We start from the raw sequence: 23656 nt of genomic DNA, 5'->3' as shown, positions 1-23656 counted from the left end.
CTCCAAGTCCGACAAAGCTGGGCTGTGATGGGGGCGGGGCAGGCCCCTGCAAGCTGATCGGATGGGAGCCGAATGTGAGCCGGCTGTTTACTCCACACCAAGCCCCAGACACCACACCCCAGACAGGCCCGGCCCCATCTCCAGAGTGCAGCAGCTATCCCACCGTTTGTCCACTGCGTTTTCAGGCCACCTACGATCTATGATCGTCTCACAGGAAATAACAGGGAAAGACAGTATTGATTTGATGGAACACTCAGCAGCACAGCAGATGTAACACTTAAAAGTATACACATAGTAATTATCAGCAGTATGCCAGGTGTAACACTCTTCAGTACACAGGATATAATGCTGTTCAGGATACAGGAAGTAATGCTCTGCACTATACAAGACGCAGTGCAGCATATCTGATGCATACTCGAGTGGCATACTTGTGTTAAAAAGCTGACAAATCTATACGCTTTTTTGTGCTTTAGTGTCCCATCAGATGCGTGCTGGCATGTCTGTGAAACTGATTTAGGGGCCACTCTGACATCATTCATGTAAAAATATGGAAAAGGCAAAAATAAAGAAAAAAATTTTTACGGAATAACCAATTGCCTGTTTTGATTAATGTTGATGGAAGCTGCTGTAGTTTCTTCACCTGCTTTATTCTGGATTTAAAATAAGATCGCATGACTGGGTGTCTACTCTACGCCATGGCATCCCCTGCTGTGGACTGTTGTATGTACAGGGCGAGGCCTTTGATTGAACAGAAAGGGTTGGGGGCATGTCTGCCCTTTGGGTTGATGCCCTCAAAACCACACATGCCCATTCACAGTTCTTTTCACCTTTCACAATCAACAGAACCTGCCAGCAAAATACCCTCAGGGCCCTCAGGGAAACACAGAGTTGCTTGGATGGCTTTCAAGGTAGGAACAGATTACAAAGAAGATTTGAAAATGAGGGGTACAAAGTGTGGGAAGCAGGCCTGTTGTTGTTCGAGGGACAAACAATGGGTGTGCTGTGGCCTTCGGGCAGGGTGTGTGTGGGGGTGAGCAGGAACGCAGCCATGGAGAAGCAGCCAGGGCCCGAACAGACCTCAAACGTGACTTGACGCGAAAGAAGCCATACCCCACTACATGGCACGAAAAAGTCTGCATAACAATAGGTGTATGTCGAGCTTGTCACGTCAAAGAACCCCTGACCTGCTGCTGCAGGTGGGATATCAGGGGTCAGTGGAGTAGGGTGGGGGGGGGGTGGCTCTGAAGGTTCAAGAATCCCGAATCTGGTGTTTTTAGGAGAGGCAGCGGAATGACAACCATTGGTAATTAATAAAGCAAAACAAAACAAAAAATTTGAAGCACAAAGTGATGATGGCATGGCGTGATTTGATTGGCCACTTTCTTGTTTGTCCCAGTGGTCCCCCCCCAGTCCACCGTACTTTCCCTTCAGGTTTAGGAATCAATGCATTCTGATCCAAATGGCAAGGAAAGGGGCAGAGACCTGGGGGCGGGACTGGGCTAGAGGGCGCGTCATAGGGAGGTGGTCCTCAGGACAGGTTGAGGCAGCTGAAGAGGAGGGGCACCAGGAAGACGCAGCTGAAGCCCACGGTGCCGTAGACAATGTAGCGGTAGGGGAGCTCCACCTCCATGTGCTGCCGCGCCCGCCGCACGTCATCACAGGCCACGCCCACCGCACGGCACACCAGCGGGATGGTCAGGGCCTTCATGGCGGCGCGCGTGGCCAGCAGCACCGCCACGCCCACTGCCAGCCTCAGCAGGGCCCGGCCCACGAGGGCGGCGGTCAGAGGCTGCAGGGGAAAGGGCAGGCTGGACAAAGGCGGGTCTGGCGCCAGGCCCAGCAGGTGGTTGAGGTGGGAGGCCAGGGCGGCCCCTGCACCCGTGCCCAAGGCCTGGGCAGTGTCACCACGGGACGTGCTCCAGGAGTCCAGGGTGAACGCCAGCAAGCCCAGGGCCACATGAGTGATGACAATGACCAGTGGGGCGGAGGGGGACGTCAGGTAGAAGCTGTCGATGGGGTCCAGCAGCGGCTGAATCACCACCAGGATGAGAACGCTGTACAGGAACCCGGCGATGACCTCCTGCAGAGGAACATGGAGCGTGAGACAAAGGAAAAAAAACATATACACCCTTACATACTGTATATACACACACACATCCTGAACACACACAGGAAAACACACATACCTGCATACGTTCTGCATACACACACACGCACACACACACAGAGGACTGAGATGAATAACCTTTCTAGCACACAAAACAACATGAAACAGATGTGTGCGTGCGTGTCTTTTTCAAAGGACCGTTTGAACAGCAAAAGGGCTCTGTTTATGGGCCGCAGGGGAGCACAGCCACACTCTTTGAAACAGGACAAACAGCGGGAGGGGACGTGACAGGGGACAGTGTTCCTCCCACTGCCTCACACCAAGCAGGCATGGCTTCAGGGCGTACCAGGGTAGCCGTGGTGACCACATAAAGACTAAATGGAGACTCTTTGAACACACTTTAACTGTTGACCTGGGTCTATGATATTGTGTATTGAGTGAAAAACTGGTTGAGGTTGGAGACACTGTGTTTGAGTGAGCCTTCTGCATATGAGGGCTGCAATGTCAGCTTAATGGGATTTAATTGAGAATTGAACTGAGAATTGAAATAAGAATTGAGCTGAACTTGAATCGAATTAAATTGAATTGAACTGAATCAAACTGAATTGAGCTGAATTGATCTGAACCAAACTGAACCTGAACCCTCATAAGGAGTTCTGTTTCCGTTCCTCACTACGCCTCTTTAGTCCAGAAAGCAGATAAATGGCTAATGTTTTAAGGCAAACCGCTAAATGCAGAAACGTAGGTAGGCCAAATAAAGTATTAAATAAAAAACCAGGACTTAGATAGGGAAACAAGTTTTACATTTACTCAGTATTCATCTTCCACACTTAGACCAAGTTGTGTTCAAGCTTTTAATACTTAATTTTGGCACAGCTAGGCTTCCATATGTGAAAGTCAGCTAAGATTCCTTCCCTGAACTGCCTGGTTCTTTGTGGGGTGGGATGAATGGTGGTCCTTCAAGGGGCTTATCATGTATGCTAAGCATTTAAATACACATAATTATATCAGCGGTTTTTAATAAGCAGCATACTACATTCTTTTGTTAATCAGTTTGTTGACAGTATGCTTAGAATTCAGTCTGAAACTGAATGGAAGAGTTTTATGCTTGACTCCAGTGGCTGAAAGCTGGCAACCACAACAATATTTCCAAAGATGAGATACCGCAGTAATAACAGGGAGCAGTGCTCTTCAGGCTGAGGGTGGGGGTGTTTCAGTGAACGCTATTTTCATTTGACAAAGCAGGCAGATGTGAAACTTCAAACACTGGCATTCACATGCAAATTGTGTGCCTGCGCGTAAGCGTGTGTGTGTGTGCATGTGTGTGTGCGTATGTGTGTATGTATATTCCCATGGCTGTGTCTATGTGCATGTGTGTGTAATATGTTGCCTGGATGTGCATGTGTGTGCATGCATGTGTGTGTGTGTGTGTGAGTGCATGTGTGAGTATGTGTGTGCGCGTAAGCATATGTTGCCTTTATTTGCTTGTGTGTGTGTGTGTGTGTGTACGCCTGCATGTGCATTTCCTGGTTGCGCGTGTGTGTGTTTGTTTGCTTTTTAGCAACAGCATTCAAAGCCCTGGGCAGAGCACTTCCCTATGGGATGTGACATTCCATGGAAGCCACAGAATCCAGGCTCCCCCTCCCTCTCACTCCCTCTCTCTCTGTAACTCCTTATCTCTGTCTCTCTCCCCTAGTCAAATTCAAAGGAAAATGTTTTTTTTTTGTATGGCCAGTTTTGTTCTGTCTGTCTGTCCCCCTCTCTATCTCTCCCAAATTCAAACAAGCGTTATAGGCATGACCACACAGATGTATTGTCAAAGCAATTTTCACATGAATATGCAAACAAAACATACAAATGAAGAGCACATACATGCATATATACTCTCTCCCTTTCTCTGTCTCTGTCTCTTCTCTGTATGGTTAATCTAAAGCTCACTCCAGTGGGCCTCTCTGCCCTTACTGTGACCCTGTACCACTCCACTCCGCACATGCTCAGTGGGAGCATGGACGGACACACACACACACACACACACACACACGCGCGCGCGCGTGCGGGGTGAACTGCGCTGAACTCTTACTCCTTGAAGTGCAGTGCTCAGAATCGATCAGTCTTCCGTCGGTCAGCGCGATTAGAGGGTGTAACTTCTCAACCCCAGATTGTATAAAGGCCCTACATTTCCACATCGCTCCAGGCTTAAGTGGTGGAACGGGCCATAAATTGCCAACGGCTTCACGTGATCTTAAGAAAGCAAAGGTCTACCGAACATTCCCTGCAGTCACATCTTGATTAGCAGAGAGGAGCTGTCGAGCTGACCTCAGCATCAGCCTCTATTAGCAGGAAGGAAAGGGACAGACATTACAATAAATGTTTCCTGTAGGGCAAACAACTCCTGAAAAAGCTTTCATTTAACCCCTGATCAGATATTAAGGATTATCCTGTTAATCTTTAACCATAAAAGTGGATCTTTTCCTCTTCCAAAACAGTTTAATCAAAATATAATTTACAGCTCCTTGTTGTGAACACAGTCGTCATTTCCTTTATTTACAGAACAGTGCTGAAAACACTGCCACGTCGCAGGTTCAATAGCAGAAGGGAAGCCAGAATGCTAATGCCTAATTAGTTTTAGCTTTAACCCTGGGTTAAGCATTTTTTAATTCCTATCTTTACAGTGCAAGACAAATGTACATCTAGAATGCAGTGTCCATTGTGCATCTTTTTCTTCAACCAGTTTGACCAGTTTGATAGTGACAGAAAGACATAAGCCAACTTCCGCTGATAAACTTTTTTTCTGGGCTCCACATAATGGGCATGAGGCAACCTTAGCTGCGCATGACTCCTTAAGCAAGAATTTGCCTGACTGTTCATGGAGATGGGTTATGGGCCGGTGTGCCGGCAGGCACTATACCTCTCCCCGAGTCTCAATGGCACATGGATGTGTCAATCTGATCACCTGTGTGTGTTATTGTTGAATAAATTTATTGTATTGTTGTATTACTGCATTATTGTTGTAAATATCAGAAAATATAGAAATGCAAGGAAAATATCTCACAGGAAGGGGCGACAGGACAGAGGGTTTTGGCAGGATTAGTGAACAGCTATGATAGCTGTTTTGTGGTCCTTCCTTTCGTTTGCCTCCCCACAGGATGGGACGGGGTGAGAATTCACACCCCACCGTGAACTTTGGAAATCCAAAAACAGCAGTGAGTTTTTGTACAGGAACATGACATGAGATCTCTGTCAGACTCCCTGCCCTCAACCGATGCGTTCAAAGTAGTCAGTCAGTTCATTCATCGTAATTTATTGCATCATGATTTTCACCCCTTATTCCTTGTGTAACAACATTAGAAAGCACAAGCAATGAAAGCAATCAGATCCTGTCATCTATTGAAAGGAAGTGGCCTGCGATTCATTTTTTGTTTCCCTGTTTGAAATTAAGTACCAGTTAATCCTTGTACTGAAAAAACTATCAGTGCTCTTTTGATGTCAGCCACACTCAAGATCTGTGCCATGGTTGGCTCAGAAGTGTAACCTTCTCTGGTGCCAGGATTTGGACTTTTTTGCCCCCGTCGCCGAAGCTTCCTAGCGGCCAGGTCGTCCCGAGACATCGTGTTCCGGGCTTGACAGGTTCTGGAGCGCAGCACAAAGGGAGATCCTGGAAACCAGCATTCTGCCTTCGTTCCTTTCAGTCCAAACGCTCCATCTCTTTATCGGCTCTGTTATCGTGCCTCGCTGCCCTGCACAGCCGCGCGGTCAAGGTTTCCCCAGATTAGACAGGTGTTGAAAACCATCAGGACTGCAGTGCTCTACAAGCAGTGCTCCCTGTGATTTATACCAATGGAGAAGATAACCGAAGGGGGAGATAACTCTCAGAAGGTGTTTTTGAAGGGAGAGGAGAAGTGGGAAGGGGAAAGGGAGGGGCAGGTTGATTAAAACAGCCCCGCCCCCCAGTGAGGGGCCTCGGAAGGACTTGGCCAGCACATCGGACAGCAGATTGCTACTTTAGCCACGACAGAACAAATGGGAGATGGGCAGTACCCATAGCGGCACAGAGACAAAGAGCCAGTTTCCTCTGGCAAACAGAGGGAAGTAGTGTGTGATGTCAGCCTGCACCACACTCTCACCACACTCTCACCACACACACACACACACACACACATACACACACATGCACACACTTAGAAGTAGAATATGGTTCACATCATTCAGGCAGTGCAGCTACATGCTGCAGATGTATAAAAATGTGAGAGGGTAAAACCCTGAACTCTCACCACAGGTTGGAGTATGCCTGATGCTGCCATTGTGTCATTGAATTACACGCTGTACCCTCTAATATAAGTCTCTCTTAAACAACTGGATATGTACTGGAATAATTTTGATTCTGCACTTAGTTTGAGGGCGCAGCAGCAACTTCAGCTGGGAAGCAACCCCACAACCTTCTGGTGTCAAGCTCAGTTCCTGCCCGCACAAAGCTGCTTGCTAGCCGAGTTCCTCTGTTGGCGTGGCGTGCACAGGTGGCTATCAAAGATGAATGGGCAATGGGCCCACGTGAGGGAAGGGCGGTGGCGGTGCAAGGGCCACCCGCCGCCCCGAGGCATTGCCATGGCAACTGTCATCTCACAGGCAACTAAGCATGTCTGTGCTGCCATCTCTGGAGTGAGGTCATGTAAGAGTAATGAAAAGCCACTCCGCACAAAGGAGGGAAAAATGCCACAGCTGAAATTGTGACAGATTACAAACCTAAACAGCGGCTACAGGGAACAGACGGACAATGAGAGGAAAGCCGCCGCTAAACCAACATCCTTCGTCTGCGCCTGCTTCCAGTGGCATTGTTAATAATGTACTCGATCAGAGGAGCCATTTGCAGCTGCTGAGAAGTCATAGGCCGCCCCTGTCGTGAGTCCAGCAGAACCAAGGGGAGGAAAGGAAAAACGCGAGGGAAAAATTATGATCGTTTTGTTGTCTGGCTGAGGGCTGGAGCGAGTGATGACTCACGCTTACCACTTGTGCTGGAAAACGGATCAACCCTCTCGGCCTCACGGCCCTCCTCCCCCGTGCAGCCGCAGGGAGGGATGATCGCCTCGTTTTTCTGTCTCCATAACCCATGACGACAGCTGCAGCGGTCTGATGTTCGAGGGAGAATCGGAACGGTTTCATGAGCCCGCAGTGCCGCGAGGCCTCAGTCAGCGTCCGCGCCCTTAGGGGCAGCAGAGAAGGCTGGCAGTGGATACACGGACAGTCCAATGCCTTTCTCCCCCGCTCCTCCAACACTCAATTAACCCCCGATCCTCTCTCTCATGCGGACACACACAAACACAAACATACAGACACACACACAAACACACACACACACACACACACACACAATACCTTTGTTACTGGTCACCCCCATTCTAACCCGCCCCACTGTGTATGGCCAATCAGAGGAGATTTTCCTCGCCAGCCTCTCGCCATGCCAGCTGGGCGGCTTCCTGCCCCCCACAGCAGTGGCCTAGCCAGCAGAGCTCATGGGAAGGGCGTGCCGGGGTTTGTCAACTGAATTCAGACATACCTGCAAACTGCAACAGGGTATTAGCCTAATCCCAGGAGAGACAAGCAAACCCCACTTCTGCTGCCAGGCCAAGCCTCTGCCAACCATTACACCCTCACCACAGAGCCTATCTAATGTCTCCCTGGTAACGACTGAACTGGGGCAAGGCCCGCATTGGACCATGCCGAAGCTGCCTGGAGAAGGAAAAAAATATTACTTTTCAAAATGACCTTGCCACACTTATTCGCTCCTCTCATAAAAGTTAATTATTGTGCTGTCGAGCTCAGGCACCCCCCGGAACTCCGGAATTGCACTTCCCTGTCAATGCGCCTTCCACTGTATTCTCTCCTCCTTGCAAAATTTGCATAGTGTCTTACATCAACAGTTGAAGGGTACGACCACAGTCAACGCTCAGTAACGTAGTCAGGGTTCGGTCAAAGTTTGTTGCTTTTTACTCATATTTTTATACAGTATAAATACACTAGATCACATAATTATGTATTATTTATATGCTTATTTATATTTTTAAATATCATTTTTAAACATTTCACCCTATTTCACCCAGCTGTTATCGGTCACTGATTACACATCGTCCAATATGCACACATGCCCACCGTCAACACACACAACGGCAAACGCGAGGGTAGGTGCATCCTCCTGACACTTTCTGAGTAACTCGCAGGTGTTCAAGCCGCTCGCAGGGGACCCTGGCCGATCCACCTGCTCCTATCTCCAGCAGAACCCGCGCTTAGACTGAACACTTTTATGCTCTGAGTCGCTTGGGAGCCTCAGGAGTTACAGTTCATCGCAATGGCAGGACCATCCTGCCTTGGTCGCAGAGGAAACACAGTTAGCAGCTGCCCCCACAGTGAGGGTTAGAGCCTGAGCCCAGTGTCTGTGACTAACCTCAGATCAGTTCTTCAGCTTTCCCCTAAGGTAGGGGGTTCTATGAAGGAGTAAAACACCCAGGGAAAGTGTTTGGTTGGACAGCTGGTCTGTGCATGGTACTACATACAGTATCTCACTTTCCGATGGTCACAGACTTCTAGAAAAATTCTGATTCGTTTCGCTCACTAATGAAACGTGTTCAGTTACACATGAAAGTGGAAATACTGGCCATTCTTCAGAGAAAATTCTGAGGAACTTTGAGGTGAACAACTCTGGACTCACCAAAACAGAGTGCATTCCCATGTAGACTCTGCTAACACACACCAGGATACTCCAGGACAGAGCAATACCCAGGCCAACGATGAAGGGATACTGATTGAGAGAACGAGAGAGAGAGAGAGAGAGAAGAGAAAAAGACATGGTTACTACAGTGTAGCCAAAACCTCAATTCCTTGTATCAGTGGAATTGATGTAAATCTCTACAGCTATCAATATAATAACAAATAATTGTTTTTTAAGCAATTTTAAAACACAAGTTTTAAAAAACTTTGTTTCACTTGTTTACTGTCCAAATATACATGGGCGTGAGATCTATAATAGTGACTGTTTATAATTAGCTGTTTTTTTATTTTTTGGCTAATGCCTGATATCATTGATAACAGCTGTATGTGCACAGTGTGTCATTGAGAGCAGGAAGCAGACCTTCCCATTAGCCAAAGAAACAAGCTGCGCTGGCACAGGGCACCTCTCCAGAGGTGGCAGGTGAGGCACTGTCTCCCAGGGAGGCAATCCCACACAGGAGCTTGCTTGCTTGATCACACGCACACATGCACGAAACTCAACAGCTCATTTAAACTGACACATTTGGCTGTTCACGCAAAAGAATCAAATATAGGCTTAGGGCAGAAAGATACATGGAAGTGAGGATTCAGCTGCATCAACCTCACCACTCCTCCACACCTCCACAACCTCCACTCACCACACACACACACAAACACATGCACAAGCAACCTATACATACAAACTTAAGGGGAAGACTACTGTGGAAATGCTCAAAATGGGGAGAAAGTCTCAGATGCTCGGTTTTCATGCTTACTGACAACAACACAAGTGTCTCACAAAGCGGTGTGTCTGCGCAAATTAAAGGGGCCCTCTCACTGGCTGGCTCTGAGCTGGCCATGGAACCTATATGCCCCAGATTTGGACGCCGCTGCACAGGTTCAGAGGCAAACAGGAGAGCGGTGGTCAAGAGAAAGGCCCCTTTGTGTGAGGCAAGGCTAATACCAGGGTAGGTCACACACAAACCCTCCGCCGTTCAGCGGGGCCCGTGAGAGAAACAGTAAACAAATGACAGCTGACATGCAGAGGGACCACACACACATGCACACACGCACACACACACATGCGCATGTGCACATGGTCGCCTGCCCATGCATTCTGTAGCCATGCCAGGTTACTGCCAGCAATCCTTTTTGCGTGGGCAAGGTTATCGGCCGTGGCATTCTGAGCCGTGCAGACGTTCCAGGAACAGGTTCACATGAGAGCAGAAAAACGGGTTTTGTGCACAGGCAAGATATGGCAACCCCTGCACATACAACAAACTCCAGCAGAATACACGAACGCACACACAGACAGAAGAATAATGAGCATACACAGCCTGCGAACAGACACATACAAAGCATGTGGCTACACAGGCCCTCACAGACAGTAAAAACTAACACATATCTATGCCACTAAAAAACACACTACACACACACACCAACACAAACACAAACACACACAGGCACGCGCAAACACACAAACACCCACAAACAGATACACACACAGCACAAGAAAGCAGGGCTGTATGCTCAGAACAACTCAGACTCCTTTCCTGTTCAGTGGAATAGGTTGGTCACCGCTGACTACAGCTCTGCTGCCCAATTGCTCATCTGAAACCCATCACCTCACTGACGTCGGCTCTGTGCCACTTCCCATAAGCCACCCTGGTCTCGGCACAACACTGAGCGCCGCGGCCTGCAGCTGGCCGGAGCAGGAAGCAGACAAAGGCCGTATCATTGTTCCTCGCTTCCTGTAGTGCTCACACGGGGAGTGAGAGGAAAGAACACCAGGTTCCCCAACACATCCTTTCGCACACATATCTGTGCCTGGGACGGCCGCTGGACGGTGGTTGAAACATAGTCTTTTCAACTGTGACCGCTGCTCAGTAAGATGTGACAACAACTGATCGCGACGACCTTTACTCCAAAAAATCTTCTTCTTTTGTTGACCGTGTTTCTTGTTTCTTGTGCCATCAGAAAATGTTTGCCAACATGTGTAGTTTATGGCTGAAGTGGGAGACGCACTGCAATCCTCTCATGTTTTCTGTGATTTGTGCAAATTTGCAGTGCATGGATTTTACCAGTCTAACAATAACACTCAGCAACAACTGTGTTCACTTCTGACATATTCATGCTCTTCAGCATCACTCAATTCCCACTGCTCACCAGCTGAGCCAGAAACTGAACATATGTCTCAGTCCAAGTGATTACCACTGCTGGTAATTATCAGATTCTTAAAGGGGTTGCTGAGAGCAGAAACTGTAGGCCAACATGCTGAAGAAGTGGCAGAGACCATGGAGGAAAAAGATCACTGCCTCCGGGGCACTAACGCTAATGCTAACGCTACAGCATGAAAACCACTGGCAACAACTTCTGGGCTTGCCACATGGTCGAGCAGCAACTGCCAACCTCAGCTGATCTCTGAGGAGGTCCACGCCGGGAAAAGATTTCAAGGTCAGCAAGGGAACCCAAGAGGCACGGTCAAGCTGCTCAGAGATAAGATAAGACATAAACCAGTGAGGCTATCGTCTTTTCCACAGGTTGCTGTCCGCACTCCTGGCCTAGGCCATAAAAAAAAAAAAAAACAACACTCGATCACTGGGAAGTATCCTTGGGGTCTACACAAGGTCAGCGTGGTCACAGAGTTACACATAACTTTATTATTATTATTATTATTATTATTATTATTATTATCATATTATTACTTTATTATGAGTGATTGTAGTACTTATCAGTTTAGTTTGGCAGACACCCTTCTCTGGAGCTACTTACATTTTCACCTTCTCTGTTTACTCATCTCATTATTTGTTGAGGCAGGGGCGCTATGGCTAACTGGGAATCAAGCCTGCAAACTTCAGGTCAAAAGCCTAGCTCTTTGACTACTGTGACACCTAAAAACTTTGCAGCCCCTGTGAAAGGAACACAGAGAAAATTTTCTTCTCCAAGTCCCTCCCCAATGGATCAAATGGTAACATGCAAAAAATGGAACAAAAAAATGTATTGTGCAATCAAGTTAAAACAGAATGGAAAAAAATACAGGACTTTCACTTCCCTCCTGAACAAGAAAAAAACTTGGAGGGCAGAAAAAAGGAGACTGTTTACTGCCCTGCCAGGAATAACATGTGATGGACAGGGAGAGACTGGAATTCACAGAATGTTTTATCTGTGATGAAACGATAGCACAGAGAACAGGCTGTATCGTCCCATCAACAAGGAGACCAATCAAATCGGTCAATCATCCAGATTTACTTGGTATTGCACCACTTTGCGGGGGAACCACAGGCATGGAACACAGCTACTATTAGCTTATAGATCAGTCCTATGCCTTCAAAGAGCTGACCTCTACCCCCAATCCAGCCCCCTACAATCCTTTGAGTTCTCCTGAAAGAGCTGCCACTCACGTGTGCGATCAAGAAAACATACGATGAAAGACAAAGTGCAGGAGAGATGGGCATATGTCGAGCTTATCAGGAGTCCTTCAGGGGCACTGGCTCACCTTATCTGATGAGCGATGTACAAGGATGAACTGCAATCTCAACCCCACGCTGAGGGTAAGTGAACAGGTCTGCTGAACCAAAGACAGAAGCCAAACCGACCTGGGCAGCCGCACAGCATGGAGAAAGCTGTACTGCAGCACCAGGGAGCAGTGTGGGCAGCCCTATTGACTGTAATGACATGCAAATTCATTTTTTTCAAATGCAGCAAAAAGTCACCCTTCAGTTTAGGAAACCTGTCTCACATCAACCCCCCCCCCCCCCCCCCCAAAAAAAGCAACAACAACCTTGTGACATGATTCCTCACAGAAGACTTGTTATCTGAAACTTCTCCCCTATGATAAGGAGGAGAAGGTCATTAGAGAGCCCTAGAGTGGACCTCTGAACACTAAGTCCCTGTACTTCCCTGCAGATTAGATCTCAATTCACAAAATTCCTTTTGGGGACAATATTAAAGCCCCCAAATTAACACCAGATGAATGATTAAAACCACATGGTTGTAATCATGGACTTCTTATCTGGCTAATCCTAAGTAAAATACAAGAACATCCTGCCATCCGTGGAAATTTTTGTTGCTGTTGTTGCTGCTGTCAACACTCTTTTAACTAAATCACTCTTTAAACCTGCCCTTGGACACTCAGCTAATTTCAGTCACCAAAGTTAACTCAATGCCCCTTCACCCCACTGATTCATTGTACACCGTTTGCTTAGAGTGAGCGGGTTTGGTAGTCTTCAGAAGACGCTGCAGTTTCTGAGTTAATTAGTCCAATCACAACAAAACGCAGACCACCCATCTTGGATTTTAATGAAAATTTGGCTAATACTCATTTGTGTTAAACAAATTATTTTGCACATTTTAGAATAACAGTAAAGCCATCAAAACTATGAAACAACACAAACGGAATTATGCAGTGACCAAAAAATGTTATAAATGAATCAAAACTAACGTCTATTTTAGAGTCTTCAAAATAGCCAAAAATATTTTTTTAATCAATTTTAGGAAAGAAATTCATGCATAAGCATCAACTTCATTATTTATATTTGTCTAAGAAACAAATTTCAAGCATTTGTCTTCAGTGTCTCTTAATGCATGTTTCCCATTATCTTAGACCAAACTTTTGACTGGTACTGCAATTTAAAGATTAAAGATTTAAAGATTAAACCTAAGGCCCTGGGCCATCAAACTGAGTCATGGAAACTCAACAGACTGCCAATTCATCAAGATATACAGTACATCAGTACATGAAATTACATTTTGTCACTTAACAGACACTTTTATCTAGAGGATTGTACAACATGAGCGCATGTGTGTAACAGTGCCTTTAGTATGACCTTTTGAAATGTGCTTACACAGCATCAAATATCTGGTCAGTAACCTAAGCAGCACTGCAGTGACTAGGTGATATAGAGGACTATGGGAAAACTTCGAACCTGTCTGACTAGACCACATGGAAGTTATGGTTAAATTGGTGACACCATTCTGAGTATTTAGGTAACTCGGGCTCCAAATGCCTCTCATTTAAGCTACGCATTACATTCTGCCACTCTATCTAGAGGTGATGGACAACTGTGTAACTGCTGCAGTAAAACTTAACATCATGTCAAAAAAAAAACACACAGAAACCCACGTCTTGTCCAGATTTTCAGGATTTGAAAATTTGGGTGTGGAGACACACTTTCAGCACGTGAGCGTGCGATCCTTTCGCAATGGCTATCACATGGGTCAGTGTGCTGACAGCACAGCTTGTGCAGCACAATTCTATCAAATGCAAGTTCTTCTTTTTCTTCATATGCAGCCTGTATGTGTCAACAGGCTGCAAGCTGCATTTATTCAAGCTAAATAAAAAGCCAGGCTCACCATGCACTGGAAAAGAGGTTTATTGCTGACAACATCCAAGATTAAACTGACAATTTCACACAGCTCTTTTGTGTAATCTCCCCCCTAATTTCCCAGCCTGCCTTACTGTTGCATAAGTCGATACATCCTCACATGGAAACGGTGGTGATGTTAGTGCTCTGGTCTTCTGCACTTTTATTTTACACAAGGTGTCTGATCGGTCACTGTTTTGTCAATCCCATATAACTCTAGGGAGGCTAAGGGAGGGCAAAGGCAGAAAAAGGGCTGTTGTGATGGGTCCAAAGCTCAGTAACTCTAAATAGGTAAGCTCTGGGTATGCCCCTAGGCTCAACCATGAATACCTACTTTATGACATGGAATGAAAAACTGAAAAAAGACTTAAAAGTAGCCTACACTACATATCAGCTCAATAAATATATATCTGTCATATCGACAAATGTATGTGTGTAGCAACACCCATGTGTTCATGCCAAGACGTGTGTTTTATATTATTTGGGCTCTCCATTTATTAGAATGCATACATAGAGTTTTCTCCTCTCTGCACTCTATTTCATCTCTCCCTCAGGTGTCCCTCACTACCCTGTCCTTGGCCCCATTGCCTCCATAACCCACAGCCCTCTTGCCTCTGGCTTCTCCTATCTAAAGTACAGATTGCATCATTAGCCTGTATCACCATTTGTGTCAATGTCTGCCCTGGAAGAACCTCCTCCTCTATCCTGAATCTCCGAATGTCCCTGGAGTTCCGCCATGCCTATCCCGCACCCCACAGATCACTCCAGAGACCCCATGCGCCCCCTTCCACCATTCCCAAACATGGTTGCACCCAAAAGCATGCCCCCTCCGCCCAGCTGCTGGTCCAGGCCATAGCGCTGTACCTCATGTTCATGCTGACACAGTGAGCCTCCCTGCCAACAGCATCTGTGCCAATCAAATCACACACTGCCAGCCGGGTCACGACCCCAACACCCCCCCCCACCCCCCCGCGATGCCCTGGCATTTTCCTGTCCCATACCATATTCCCATGGCAGAACCCCAAGTATGCATGCGATCATGTCCACATCTCTAACCGTCAGTTAACTGATGCAGCCTGGGGAGGACCTGTCACAAAGGCACAGCGCAACTCCCGACACTTGCCAAACATCTCAGACCCTTGTGTGTGGCCTAATCAATGTCCTCTTGTACCCTCGGGTGGGGTGGGGTGATGGGGGTTATCACTGCCCATACCTGACACATACACAGTCAACACCTGGCCACACATGAAAACCCTAATCAATAGCTTACACAGAAATCTGAGAGCAGATCAAATTAACATGAGGACAGAAAAGTGTTTAATTTTAAGTGCTGCTGTTAAAAGTTAATGCAAATGTTAACTTTGGTTAAATGCTAAAAAGCCTGGCAGTCATTTCATTACTGGTATTGATTTTCTGAGCAGCCTGAAGGTGAATGCAGACCCCTCTGCATGAGTTAGTGCTGACAGAAAGTGAAGCTTCATATACTAAGGTATTTCCAGATATTGTTTTAATGCTGAAACGTGTTTATGGCCATTTCTTCACTGAACCACTTCAAACTCACAAAATACAAGTTTGTTGCTTGATCACTTCTACATGTAGCATCTGAGTTAATGCTTTACAAAGAACTGTGAACTGAGTGTCATTGTGTCAGCTGAGCTGAGTTTTGCTAATCGGCATTTAAAATCATAATACTATTTGATGATTGTCACTGTTCCATCGCCTACTGCATCATTGGTATTGCTCACACTGCACTGTGACAATTATGTATAGATAGGTACTATATGACAACATACCTCCCACCGGCCGTATGTCAGCATAAACAGCGCGAATGGGATAGCGGTCCCGGACATCGCGTGGGTGGAGGGCATGCTGTACTCCGAGTTGTAGAACACTTCCACTTTGACCACGGGCGGAGAGGCCGGCCTGGTCCAGCGGATGAGGTCTTTCGTGGACTGGCCCAGAAACAAGACCCAAACCCAAACCACGATGAGCCGCCGGCTTACGTAGGCGTCCACGTTCCACATCAAGAAGGGAAAGAAAACGATGAAGAACATCTCGTTGCCCAGCTCGGTTCCGAAGGTGAACAGGTAGAAGAGAAATTTGTTCTCGATGATGAACTCCTGCCCGCCGTCACCTGTTAGAGAGTTCTTCCGCAAGGGCTTGACTCTGCCCCTGGCACTCTCGTCCGCGCTGCCGCACAGTTCAGACGGGTGGCACGTCGTCTCGCGCCCATTCTCCGGGCTGCCTTCCGGGTGGCTCTCTCGTGCATCACCGCCATCTCTGGCACGATCTAGGCGACTGCTCACGCTGTTCCCCTCTGTCTCGCTGGTGCTGGTGATCAGCGCTGCTGCTCCGTTAAGTAGGCCGTTAACACAGTCATCCTGTTTTAGGCTACTTCCCTCTGTGGTGCCTCTCCTCTGCCGGGTGCCGTCTTTCCTGCAACCGTCAATGTCCCCCTGTACGTTTTCACCTTCACCCGGGCAGTGATTAGTGCAGTCGCCGTTGTGCAGTTGTTCAGCTTCCCGTTCTACTGTTTCGTTTGATTTCCTAGGAAAGGTCCCTCGCACCCCGCAAAACTGCTGAAATTTCGCGACCAGGTGCGGATCTTGCAGATTTTGACAAAGCTGCAAGAAGCCCGTTTTGAATTCTCTCGCCGTCATTATTACAGAACGCCCCGGTAGATCTCAATGCGAAAATATCACCCGGTGGCGGTGCAAGAATACTGCGCTCGCTGCCAAGCTACAGAGGAACATATGACTATCCCGCACAGCGTTGCACTGACAGCCTCTGTTGAAAATGAAACAAATGCATGCACGATGGTGAGGAAATCAACTTAAGTCAAACCACTCCTTCCTGGTACATAAGTCATTAATGAGAGGTGGGGTAAAAGATCGAAGCTTACAATCGATCCGATTCGGGATGATAGTGTTGTTACCGTTATCCTTTGGCTTTAGCAGCTCTATCCGGTCACTGACAGCTTTGAGAGGACAGCAGAACAGACGGGCATGCGCACGAAGTATGACGTATTGGCTAGGAATTCTAGTAGGCAACGAATAGTATGGACCCTGTGCGCTGATCCAGGAACAGTTGACTAAACGCTTATCTGTTTCGCAACCATTTTGTGCCAAAACTGAGTTGATCTGGGGTGCCGAGATTCTCTGTCACGTACTCCGCTCTGCAACTGAAGCCGAACTGCGCAGTACTAATTCCCCCCGACGAGAACGCGCACGTAATGCGTTAATGTCTGAACAAGCGGTTTTACACAATTGAAGGATTTCCCACCATTGTGGTTATGTTCAAGACATGTACAACTCCGCAACGCACTAAGAACGTTTGATGCCAAGGGGAGGGGAGTTGTGTGAACAGTATTTGAGAACGTACTAATTAACGTAAACCTTTTAGTTTTATATTTTATATATGTATTTAATGCATGTTAACAGGATAACTATTATTTTTCTGAAGATATAGAGTTTTTTCATAGTGCCTTAAAAACCAGTGCTGTTTTCTTAATAATCCTTACATTTTCATAGAAATTTCCACGATTGCTCAACTGGCATTATTGGTAACAAAATTTAAATTGTTTTTTTAAAAAAAGAAAGAATGCATTTGAAGCAATGTACATTCGACATCACGGTCCCACTTTGGGGGAGAGCATGAGGACGTTTCTCGTCTCTGTCACTGGACCAAGATTAATTCTACATAAGTACTGAAATGCGAAGACCCAAGCTTGCACTAGAGCTCGTGCTCGAGCGAGGTGTCCTGTCCTGTGCCAAGACCAGCCAGATAGCTTTTTTTACGACCTTTGGCTCAGCCATGCGCGTGTCAGCAGCTGCCAGGGAGTAATAATTCAATGTAATATAAAATGAATATAAAATGACTGCTGAGAGGGGTCAAAATGTCAAAATAACCTTTAGCATTTCAGGATCCATAATAACAACAACAACAATCTATGATACAGATATGATGGTGCCTGCAATGCACCTGTATTAAGAAAAATGAAAACAACTGAATTTTCAGTGTGTTTCTCCTCCTATACTTCGTTCGTCTGTCTAAAGGTCCCCTATGAATGTCCTATCATAGAACAGTTTTTTCCCCAAGTTTTAAAAGTTAACGGGATCATTAGACAGCGGTGTATTTTACAGCACCGCTATCGCGTTACCGGAGTGATACTCAAGAGTACTGCACAGAGAGCACGACAAGAGCAGTACACCAAAGAAAAACAACAGACCATCTTTGTTCACTTTCATGCACACACTCAGACATATCCAGACCCAAGGAACCATAAAATGAACTAAGGGATGCATGGTTGAGACCAAGGTTAAATTCTTTGAGGATATGGTACTATCCATGAGTATTCTATTTAAAATCTCATTTAAGGTTATGAGTGCACCTTGAAATTTGAATGCGAGTTTCCTGTAAATGTGACACACCAGTCAATTCGAAAATTAGAACACAAACTGCCTGCTCTGGGGTACTCCAAATGACGCCACACACGTCGACATAATCAATGAGGAAAAACAATAGGAGACAAACAGGAGATATCAAAACAAAAAATCTGACGTAGCCTGCATGCAGGCGCACTCTGGCGTGATACAGTCAAAGTTCAATTTCAGAGTTTTACATAATCCAGCTGCATGTTTCCTCTCTCAAACATCCATGCTAAGGGGAATCATGTATTCCGCTATGCACACATAGTCAACGTAACGACATTAAGTACTGTTATGTGGATAATGACGCATGCAAGAAAAAGAAATGTCCGTAAGAGCATTGACGGCGCATTGAGGTCTTTCCCTAAGAAACGATTGTGGCAGAGAGGGAAGTCCTTTTAGAGAAGTATTGCACCACGACTCCCCCTAGAGGAAATATGTGTGAATGCCCCGAACGCCTGTGACAGTAATTCAGATTTAGTGGTTTCCCTCTCTAAATGCTTCCTTCAAGGAGCAACATTCTTTTACGGTTTGGGCATCTATTTATCCCACAAATTAAAAGCACTAGGTCTTTGAAAAAGATTAAACAATCAGTCTGAAAATAATTTTACCGCACACACACACACACACACAGAAAATCATTTCCTTCTCCAGGACCCATCCAACAACAAAGAGGACCCGCTGGTCACATAGCTCCACTGAAGAGAAGGCGGCTTGATACAGTGGCATGTTGGCCTTATCAAATTCTTAATATAAGCAAGCAAGAACGGAAATTAAAACAATGCAATCCATAATTCAGCTAATTCAACTGAAAAATAAGATGTTTTACACATATCAGTTGTGTTAAGACCTCTCCTTAATTCAGCAGCTGACAGGTGGGGAACAGAAAGTGTTTTGCAAACACTTTAAAAATGTATTTGTTGTTTCAAAAATCACCTCATGGGATTTACATGAGATGTTAGATGATGATATATGTGTTATATTTAAAACTGAATTCTGTGCTTGGTGTCCAGACGGAAGTAACACAGATGAATGAGACAATTTTTACATTTGAAACCACTCATTGATTCAAGGGAAATCAGACAGGAATGAAACAGAATGAAAACTGTCAGGCAGCACAGGTTAGGACACAGTCGCAGACCCAAAAAACGCGAGGGCAGAGAAACGCACGGCAGAATCCAAAACGAGTATGCAGGCAGGGTCAAAACCAGAGAGGCAGTCCGAGGGCAAATCCAAAACGGGAAAGTCAGAACAGGCAGGGTCGGAAAACGGGAAGGCACGATCAGGCAAACAAAGCAAAGCGGCAGGCAAAAACGGAGTCAGAAACAGGCAGGTCGAAAATCACAAAACTAGCAAGCAAAGAAAACGCGGGGACGAAACAGGCAAAAAAAACACTGAGACGAACTAGCAAAGACTAAACAGCGAGCAGGGCATATAAAGGGACAGACCGACGAGGGGATGAGATGCAGGTGCGCAGGTAATCAGGCGGAGACGGGGCGGAGAAAGGGGCCGGGCAGAAACAAGGGAAAAAGGGAAAAAAAAACCAAAAGCGCAGGGCTAGGAGGCGGGAGTACTGACAGAAAACAAGCACTAACTTTGAGGTATGACCCCATGGATTTTAGGTGAGTTCTTATGCTGTGATTATATGTATTACATTTATTTAAACCTGAATTCTATGGTTGAAAATCCAGAGATAAGTAAGACAGACACAAGCAACATGAGGTATTTATATAAGGTTTATTACAATCAGCAAAACAATGCAGTAACTAAGCCATAGGTAAAGGCAACATGTTTCATAAATATAGTAAAATTAATTAATCAGAGCAAATCCACTTTGGGTTAATGTAAGAAAAGTCTGAAAAAGCCAACTGGTCTGTGGATATAATGGAGCCGCCAGCACACTGAGAGAAGCGGGCCATCTCGCTCAGGAAGTCCTGGGAAAAATATCTGCAGTCATAGGGGTCTTCCTGTGATAGGCAGACAGGAGACAGAAAGAGCACATGAAAAGAGAGGGTCAGTGGTACACGGTGGGAACTGGAGTGCAGTGAGGCTGTGAGACCTAAACTACAGCAGTTTGGTCCCTTTCAGGTTTTACCAGGAGGAAGAAGAGATTACAAAAGAGCACACAGATCCTTTCCCTGATTCTGCTGCTGGTAAAGTCCTGAAGAGCCTACATGTTGCTAATGTTGGGTGTTACTAAAATGTGTGAACTGCTGATTCTGTACTAATGACAAGAGAGTCCCCATGCTGTATTCAATGACACAAACATTGTCATGTACAAGCCACCCTTCCAAGCGGGGGTGGACAGATTCACCACACCTATGATAGTTACATGAACCAGAGAATCAGCAGATCATACCATTAGGGGCTTGAAAGGGGGCTCCACCTCCCTCTTTTCCAGGGCTGGCCAGTCGATGTTCTCAAAGAAGGGGTGTGCACGAATGTGTCCAGCTGCACCCAGTCTGAGCGTGGGGTCCCTCTCCAACAGCTGTGGGGGGGAGAAGGGGATGGGGACACAAATACTGAGCAATGCAAATTTGCAAGGCCGTGGTGCTGACACTGTGTTTACATGGCAAAGCTCCCTAGGGGAAACTGAGACTCTGACACAAACTCATTTACTCACATCCTGATTAACTCACTCACTCACTCACTCATCCATGTGTTTACTCACTCACACACAAACCTGATGACACATGGTTCTGATTCACTCATTCAAACTGTCACTCACTGACTCTTTCAAGCATTGACTCACTTGCATATCAGCTCAATTACTGCAAGACCCACTAACTCTAAAGATGTGTTGACAGACATGCAGACCTTCTCCAGGAAGTCCTTTGACTCCTGGTTAATCCAGCTGGGATACTGAGGTGTTTCCGTGCAAACAGATATGGTGAGCTCAACTACATTATCTCCGTGAAATGGGAACTCGCCAATCAGCATTTCAAACACCAGGACCCCAAATGACCACCAGTCCACAGGAAAAGAGTACTCCTTTCCCTGGAAGATCTGAGGGCAGGAGGAAAACACTGAGTCATTAACATCATCACAGTTGGACATACTGACTGAGTGAAAGCTCACAGTGTTTAAGGTGATGCTGCAGTAGGTTCTCAACTTCATGCACCTTCTACCCCTTTGTACTCAGGAGTATATCAGGAAGTGCAAAGCATGCAGGTATGCATGCAGTTATCCATTATCTGAATCTCTGACATCATCAGAGAGAGACACATACCTCTGGTGCGATGTAGTGCTCCGAGTCACAGAAAGTGAAAGTGTGTTTCTCCCCAAACATGTTGTCTTTGCATAATCCAAAGTCCACAAATTTAATGTGGCCCTCTCTGTCCAACATCACATTCTCCAGTTTCAGATCCCTGAGAAGAAGAGAGAGGAAAGAAAAAAGTGAGAGAAAAAAGGAAGAGGATGCACCTGAACATGGTGCTTGCTTTAGCCATACATGTGTATGTTCACATATACTATGAAGACAGGTGGGTGAGGGACAGTTTATAAATCTCCATGCCATTAATGGCTTTTTCTGGGAAAATATGCATGCAGTAGAATACTGAGACTGAGACTGGAATCTGTGCATGTGTCATGTATGTTTGAGAAAATGAATAAGAGAAATTCTCACAGGGTGTCAAAATGACTGGGTCACTGACATCATCATTTAGAAAAGCTGAAAAACTTCTAAGCACTATGGCATGCTTATATTTCTGCTCATTTCCAGAACTACAGCTCCTACAGAGCCAACAGGAAAATGAAGGCTGCCATCAACTGAAGCTCCTACAGAGCCATCAATACTTGAGTTCCTGAAGAACATGTTGTACCTGTGTATGACTCCATTTTTGTGGAGGAATTGGAGCCCACAGGTCATCTCTGCAGCATAGAACCTGAGAGAGAAAGACAGAGGAATAACAATGGGAAGCCGATCATAACTCATGGTCTCTGGTCTATGATGTCATTGAGTCATATGAGTTACATTTGATTTATCATTTGATTGACAGTGGCTGAGCTGCTGAGATTGGTGTGAGGGGATACCACTAGTACTCACTGTGTGCTGAGAAAGTCAAAACATCCCTTTTCCTCTATGTGGAAAAACAGGTCTCCTCCGTTCACATACTCCATGACAAAGAAGATATACTCCTAAAGACACAGAGAGCACTGTTACTCATCACCTGGACACACACCAGTCTGTGGGCAATAATCTGGGGTGAGAAATATATGAGGGTGAAATATAATTGCATAAAGGGGGGGGGGGGCTTTACTTGGATAGGTATGTGAGAAGGAGGATATTACCTTTGTTTGGAATGAGGTGTAGAGGTGTGCGAGGAAGGGGTTCTCTACAGCAAGGGCCAGCACCCTCTGCTCCACCTTGGTATTTTCCACAAGGCTATTAATTACAATGTTGTCCTTCTTCAGCACTTTGATGGCAAAGTGCTCCCCACTTCCCCTCATCTCTGCCAGCATGACCTGAGGAAGGGGTGGACGAGGAAAGAAAGAGAAAAGAGGAGGGGAGGGAGAGGACAAGTTTCTAACAATGGACTTCATATCACTCATTGAAACATTAAGATTACACACACAACACTGACATTCACAAAGAGTCATCAGGGAGGGAGACGAAGGTGAAGGACAAGTGTGCTGACAGGTACCCAGGCCATACCTTTCCAAAGGATCCTTTTCCAAGAACTTTGCGAAAGTCAAAGTTCTCAACAGGGTGGCATGAGTTTACTTTTTCCCCTTTTTCCTCCAGGTCATGCTGGATGACTGCTGCCAATTGCTTTCGGCCTTGATGAGGTGGAGTGACCTTTGCCTCCATCAAACAGACTATCTCTTGGAGTTCCTGCTGGATATGGTCTGCAGTGGTTTGCAGGTCCCTTTGAACAGATGCTATCAACTCTTCCAAATCAGGACAGGGTAACTTTATGTCCTGAAAAGGTGAGCATGGAACCTTCCTTTCCTGAACAGGAGGGTGTGGTGCTGCCCTCTCCCCTGGCCCCCTCTGCCACCTGTGCTCATCTGGGAATCCA

General features: G+C 46.2%; 2 protein-coding genes across 3 annotated transcripts; both read right to left on the bottom strand.

Moving 5' to 3' along the window:
* Positions 1-358: 358 nt before the first annotated feature.
* On the bottom strand, positions 359-17440 carry si:ch211-212g7.6 (sphingosine-1-phosphate phosphatase 1). 2 transcript variants are annotated; one of them, XM_036550264.1, is made up of 4 exons: positions 17111-17440; positions 16002-16995; positions 8808-8897; positions 359-2080 (listed from the first exon to the last, which is right to left on the bottom strand). In XM_036550264.1, exons 2-4 carry the CDS (start codon positions 16866-16868, stop codon positions 1529-1531), a joined length of 1509 nt encoding a protein of 502 aa, XP_036406157.1. In that variant the 5' UTR covers positions 16869-16995; positions 17111-17440; the 3' UTR covers positions 359-1528. The 2 variants fall into 2 exon arrangements, with proteins under 2 accessions (XP_036406157.1, XP_036406156.1); XM_036550263.1 differs by having other exon boundaries at positions 16002-17440.
* Positions 17441-20449: 3009 nt separating this feature from the next.
* On the bottom strand, positions 20450-23445 carry LOC118791857 (protein kinase C delta type-like). The gene is made up of 8 exons (XM_036549339.1): positions 23290-23445; positions 22926-23099; positions 22681-22772; positions 22457-22519; positions 21865-22003; positions 21453-21641; positions 20995-21123; positions 20450-20602 (listed from the first exon to the last, which is right to left on the bottom strand). Exons 1-8 carry the CDS (start codon positions 23443-23445, stop codon positions 20450-20452), a joined length of 1095 nt encoding a protein of 364 aa, XP_036405232.1.
* Between the last annotated feature and the right edge of the window lie 211 nt (positions 23446-23656).

This window comes from Megalops cyprinoides, chromosome 17 (genome assembly GCF_013368585.1).
Source record: "Megalops cyprinoides isolate fMegCyp1 chromosome 17, fMegCyp1.pri, whole genome shotgun sequence".
Classification (NCBI taxonomy): Eukaryota; Metazoa; Chordata; class Actinopteri; order Elopiformes; family Megalopidae; genus Megalops; species Megalops cyprinoides.
Note: the sequence above shows the minus strand (reverse complement) of the source record. Positions and strands in the feature narration are given on the sequence as shown.

Excerpts from the sequence above, each read along its gene's own strand:
- si:ch211-212g7.6 (XM_036550263.1), bottom strand. The coding sequence starts at position 16,868 with ATGACGGCGAGAGAATTCAAAACGGGCTTCTTGCAGCTTTGTCAAAAT. Across the intron at positions 8,898-16,001 it reads TGACATACGGCCGGTGGGAG|TATCCCTTCATCGTTGGCCT; the intron begins GTATGTTGTCAT and ends TCTCTCAATCAG. Across the intron at positions 2,081-8,807 it reads TGGGAATGCACTCTGTTTTG|GAGGTCATCGCCGGGTTCCT; the intron begins GTGAGTCCAGAG and ends GTTCCTCTGCAG.
- LOC118791857 (XM_036549339.1), bottom strand. The coding sequence starts at position 23,445 with ATGGAGGCAAAGGTCACTCCACCTCATCAAGGCCGAAAGCAATTGGCA. Across the intron at positions 21,642-21,864 it reads AGCACTACATCGCACCAGAG|ATCTTCCAGGGAAAGGAGTA; the intron begins GTATGTGTCTCT and ends TCCTGCCCTCAG. Across the intron at positions 20,603-20,994 it reads CCCCTTTCAAGCCCCTAATG|GAAGACCCCTATGACTGCAG; the intron begins GTATGATCTGCT and ends TGCCTATCACAG.